General features: G+C 45.2%; 1 protein-coding gene across 1 annotated transcript in view; it reads left to right on the top strand.

The window, feature by feature from the left end:
• LOC147238630 (phospholipid-transporting ATPase ABCA1) overlaps window positions 1-6,000 on the top strand; it is a 165,041-nt gene that overhangs the window by 71,047 nt on the left and 87,994 nt on the right. Inside the window, 3 exon segments of the mRNA XM_086198248.1 lie at window positions 161-268; window positions 388-420; window positions 2,411-2,550. Coding sequence (XP_086054374.1) covers window positions 161-268; window positions 388-420; window positions 2,411-2,550 — 281 coding nt within the window.

Genomic DNA, 6,000 nt, shown 5'->3' with positions numbered 1-6,000 from the left:
TTGGATTCCCGCATCTTCCTAAAACACCTGGCTTCGCGCTTTTACAGGGAATAATATGACACCTTGCAGGGCCGGTAGCCATTCTTTTTTGTTATTTATAACCTTTAAATTGGGTCAGTCCAAAAAAAACCAAACACATTTCTTATTTGTATTCCCACAGCAACACAGGAGCCGTTGATGAGAGATTGCAAAAGACGCTCTCGTGAATCCAAGCGGAACAGCATCGGCATCGTCCAGTCCGGCACGGAACAAGTCTCTGAAATAAGTGGCGAGTTTCTCCCAATGTATTTTATAATGACAAATCCTGAAAAGAGTACTTCATAATGCATCGAGCAGAGCATCTTGTGGTGGTGTGTTAACAAATGACCAGTTCTTCTCCCTTTTCAGATTTAAAAGAAAAGTTAACAAACAAAGTGGAAGGTAGGTACTTGTCCTCGACAAAGATCATCTTCTTCATTTTTCCATACACATTTTTGGATTTTTAACTTCCTCTAGCTGTTTTCAATATCACCTCTTATCAGAAGACAGTATGTTGTTTACAAAAAGGTCTTTCCAATCCTGTGATATTTGTTTTCCACTGATTTCATGTTTGCGTTTGTGCGACATGTTTCATTATTCTACAGAAGCTGAGAGTATCAGCGCTCGTAATGCCTTTTTCAATGCCGTTACCTCAGGACAGTACAATAAGCTTGATTTCTTAAGTGAAATAATTTAACTCGTCTTCTGAGTAATATGGGAAAACCCTAGAAATCACAAGTTCGTCTTTCCGTCATCCTGCGCTTATCCATTTGGTCCGGGTCGCAGGGGCAGCAGCCTCAGCAAGGAAGCCCAGCCATGTCCACCAGCTCTTCCAGGGGAATCCCGAGGCGTTCCCAGGCCAGCCGAGAGATGAAATCCCTCCAGTGTGTCCTGGGTCGGCCCCGAGGCCTTCTCCAGGTCAGACATGCCTGGAAAACCTCCCGAGGGAGGCGTCCACGAGGCGTCCCCACCAGATGCCTGAACCACCACCACGACTGACTCCTCTTGACATGGAGGAGCAGCGGCTCTACTCTGAGTCCCTGAATGACCGAGCTTCTCACCCTATTACTAAGGGAGAGCCCAGTCACCCGAGGGAAGAAACTCATTTGGGCCGCTTGTATTCGCGATCTTGTTCTTAAGGTCATTACCCAAAGCTCACGACCATAGGTGAGGGTTGGAACCGTAGATTGACCGGTAAATCGAGAGCCTCGCCTCTTGGCGAAGTTCCCTCTTCTCTACAGCGGACTGGTTTAGCACCCGCATCACTGTGGCTGCGCCCCAATCCGCCTGTCAATCTCCCAATCCATCCTACCCTCACTCGCGAACAAGATCCTGAGATGCTTAAACTCCTCCACCTGAAGCAGCCCCCTCTCCCCTCCCTCCCCCGATCCAGAGTGGGCAGACCACCCTTTCCCAGCTAAGGACCATGGCCTAAGACTTGGAGGTGCTGATTCTCATCCCAGCCGCTACACATTCGGCTGTGTATTGTCCCAGCAAGAGCTGGAGGTCGTGGCCTGATGGAGCTAAGAGGACCACATCATCCCACCACCAGACTCGACCCCCTCCACCACCTCATGACAAAGGGCAGCCTTGGCGGAGTCCAATCCTCACTGTAAACAAGTCCGAGTTACTGCCGCCAACGTAAACCACTCTCACTCCTTCGGTCCAGAGACTGAATGGCCCCTTGTAAGTGGCCATCCACCCCATACTCCCGGAGTACCCCCACCACAGCGTACTCCTGGGAATGCGGTCATAAGCCTTCTCCAAATCCACACAGCACATGTGGACTGGTTGGGCAAACTCCAGCCCCCTCCAGCACCCTAGTGAGGGTAAAAAGCTGATCTACGGTTCCATGGCCAGGACAGGTCCTCCCACTCAAGTACAGAACATGTAGAATAAAGACAAACTGCAAATGGATACATGTAAGAATCGAAATACGTCACAAATATACATTGAATCAACAAGTACAACAAGTATCTCTAAGTATAGAAGTGCACTGGCATTGGTATAGATAATAAACAATCAGAGGGACAGCGTGTAAGTGTTTCACAGGAGTAATGTCAACGGTTTGACCATCGATCAACACTTGAATTATGTCCATACAATACAAATTTGTTTTTTTCAAACCCAATGCAGTTTAAAGGAAAGCCACCTCGTCTAGCAGCACCTGGGCTCCAATTCATACAATGATCAATAAAAAATATAAGCAACACGTCAGCGATAGTGAATGTAATCAGGTAAGTGGTGTAGCTCGACAACACTACTTGTTATATTTAATCAGGCCATTAGCTGTGCTGAGCACCGTGGTCATCAGGTGTTTTACAACATCTGAGATGATTAAAAAAAAAAAAAACACACACACACACGCTGGGATGTTCTTGTCCACAACCAGATTTAAGGAGAACTGCCAGTGTCAGTGGGAGGGGGTCCAGAGTCATCACTGGCTTGGAGCTGATCAGAAGGCAGTTCCTGGCGCTCTTCATCAAGCGCTTCAACCACGCCCGGAGGAGCCGTAAGGGACTCATTGCCCAGGTAATGGCCCCAGTCTGTCACATTGATGAATTGAAGGGTTGTACTCCAGGGTTGCATGGGAGGATCTGGATATTATTGCATGAAATACACGTTGGCTTTCAGAATCACTTAACACCAGATGTGATCGAGGAAGCTCATTGAAACTCTGCAGGGAGACGTCCCGTTATCCATCTTGAGCGCTGTGGAGTTTTAAGTCGCGGGGGGGGGGGGGGGGGGGGGGTGGTGGTGGTGGTGGTGGTGGTGGGGGGGGGGGGGGGTGGTATGAAGAGAAACGCCGACTACATACGCATTCCTGACCAACACGGACGCCGACAATACCTGCTGGGACCCGGCAGGCTAACGATGGCCCGAGAGGCACGGTCATTTGTGTGTATTTCTCGACACCCAACAGTTACAGTGGCATCAGTTTTTACCTGACCGCCTTGATTGCCATCAGAAAAGCAAAGTGACAGCCGTGATTTGTTTTCCTTTCATTCTGCCGCATGCTAATCATGTGTTTTCATTAGCCCTGAATTACATGTGATCCCACAACAATTACAGGGATGACAGACTGCTATTAAGCCCGCGATGTGGATGTCTATATCGTTTTTTTTTTGTCCGACATACACATAATTTGAAAAGTCAAAACCAATTTTGGATGATTTTTTTTTCTTTTCCTTTTTCTAAAAGTTCTGATGAAGACACACCGTGTGTGTGTGTGTGTGTGTGGTTGTGTGTGTAAAGCGTATAACACCATCAGTTATGACAGCTGCCACCTTCATTGTTGCAGTAGAATGACTGAAGGCACGTTATCCTGTGTGCTGCCCAGCATGTGTGTGAGAAGTGAGGTGCATGGGCTCTTGTAATTTTCTGTGGTACCTCTCCCCATTAGTCACTGTCAATCTCGAACGTCCCTCTTTAGCGAGGAGAGATTCCGTGCGGGATTGAAGTGTAAGTGTGTGTACGTACAAGCGCGACACACCTCCTACTTTCTTTCTTAATTTGACTTTTTTTTTGTCGCTTCCTCTTCATGTCATCAGCTCCCATTGTCACCTGATAAGACTGTGCGGTGCGGTAATCTCCTCCAACACCAGTGGTTAGGAGAATTTAAGAGCGATTATGGCAGCAAAGCACAAAAGAAGTGATTTATGGGGATGAAAGTTTCAGCACAGGCATGTCTGTGCAATGTCACAATCAGGGAGAAGCAGCTGGACTGTGCTGCAGGAACTGAATGGAGATTACAACAGGATGTTCCTGAACCTGCGATGCCCCAATATTTAGGTTGATATGTGGAGTTTAAGGTTCGACATTCTTCTTTTTTTCCCCCTTATAGGATGGAGTGATTTTTATTGCTTGATGGTTGAAATGTGATCAGCGGCAGAAATTTGAAAGTACTGTTCACACCAGTGGAGCAGTCTGAGTAGCAAACCTTGGCTGGAGTCTGGTGTGATCTCACAAAGTCACAGAACAATCAAATGAGATATCCCTGATACATTGTGATGTATCTGTTTGTTGGGTATTGGCAAGGACTTCATGATAGGATAGGTGTCACGATAGGTGTCATGATCTGATAGGTGTCACGATAGGATAGGTGTCCTGATCAGATAGGTGTCCAATGGGATAGGTGTCAGGATAGGATAGGTGTCACGATCGGATACGTATAGCGTTCTCACAATATCCAGATACACTGCGATATTCTCAGTGGTTAACAGAAAAAATACAAATTGAAATACAAGTTGTTGGTGTGTGCATGGACATCAGATGCCAAACGTCAGCTTGAAAATTTCCAGGTGTTATTAAGTCTCTCCCACTTGGCTTCTGACCTTCAGCGTTTTATTTGGGGTGGGGGGGGTCGCGTGGCATTGCCATATCGATATTTCCTATAAAATTTTCCTGTACTTGAATGGAGGAACCTGCAGCACAAGAACATCAGTAAAGTGTTTCTGATTCTGAAGTATCTGAAGTCTTTAATTTCAATATTTTCTTTGCCTTTAGGTTAAAACACGTGTTGATGTCACATCGTCGTCATTTGTGTCTCAGATAAAGAATGTTGGGCCTTAGCTATGAAGTGTTCTCACACAAGGAACCTTTTTAACCCTCAATTTAATCTTTGGGACAGGAACCAAAGCATGATGGGTATTAGCAACTCCTTGCTCCTGGCATCTATTGTTTATCTCTAGTCACCTTCAAGTATTTGCATGCCTGGTGATTGACAGTTTCAAGAGGTACCCAATAGATGTCAACAAGAGGCGCCAGGCTTTGTTTCCTACCTGTGAAAAACGAGGGCTCCGAAAGTGTGGAGGAATAAATTTGTTTATGCAAATTCTAGCCAGCAGAGGGCGATGCAGTGTTGACGTAAGTTCGCGTCGCCAAAGGTTCCCTCGATAATGGAGTTTCGATCACTGCAGAAAAGCAACTCTGTGACAAACAGAAGGTCATGACCATGACACCCAGATGTTTCATTCAGGAAGTTAATCAGCACAAACAAACACAACTTCCTTGATTTTCGACAAAGCTCAAGTTGTTGTATTCACGGCTACTCAGTGGGGTAGTTGATCACACCCGATGCTTCACTCTTGATCGGTTTTTCGAGGCGATGACACCGAATGTCCCTGAAAACCTCGTCTCCTTTCACCACTAATTGGAAACCACCATTTACAAGACACATAAATGTTTTGAAATTCCCAAGTGTGGAAGTCTCCCGACATATTTCATGCTGTCGGACAGTTCCAAAGCGGAAGAGTGAAAGCATTTATTCACCTATATTGGACACGTACACGTCCACGTGTCAGAGTGGAGGCACTTATTGATTGTCAGGGGATTTATTTCAGCACGTTTTAGCTTTTAAAATGCTTTGGCATATTAAATAAGAAAAGGCTCCGCTGTTCCAACGATGTCATGATGTTCAAGGCAAACATTTCCACAAACTCGATCATCGCCATCATATGAACACACACTCACAGCCCACAGTACACACTTCAGTCGCGTTTCCGTTATACTTTTTGTCGTCAATTATCTATTTTTAGCTTGTCAAAATTTTGTTTTAGTCATTTAGTCAACAACTTTTATTTTGCTTATAATTTCTGAAAGACTGACATGGGACAGAGTGAAATGGTAAATCCAGAGCGGTTTCAGTGGAAAATAATAAGATGTGAAAGTAGTGGTTTTATTCTTTCGTAACATCTAACGTTCTGTCTTTGCCGCAAGTGAAAAACGTCCGTATTTGTGGCCCCGTTGGTCTTTGACTCCAAGTAAGAACGAGCAGGAGTAAAATGTCCAAAGTGATGCTCCTATAATATCTTCTTAAAGAGCAATTTTGCTGTTTTTTTTATTAAAAAAAAAAAATCGGATGAATACAAGTTTGTTGGGCAAACACTTTGAGCCGAAGGAGGCTTTAGACCTCGCCGGTAATAAAACAAATCTTAATTCTGTTTTGTGTTTATAACGACATTAACAATAATCCTGTCCTCT

The sequence above is a fragment of the Aulostomus chinensis genome, chromosome 24 (assembly GCF_037954235.1).
Source record: "Aulostomus chinensis isolate RoL2024-O1b breed Wild chromosome 24, RoL_Achi_v1.0, whole genome shotgun sequence".
Taxonomy (NCBI): Eukaryota; Metazoa; Chordata; class Actinopteri; order Syngnathiformes; family Aulostomidae; genus Aulostomus; species Aulostomus chinensis.
The sequence above is the reverse complement of the archived record's forward strand: the minus strand, read 5'-3'. Positions and strand labels throughout refer to the sequence as shown.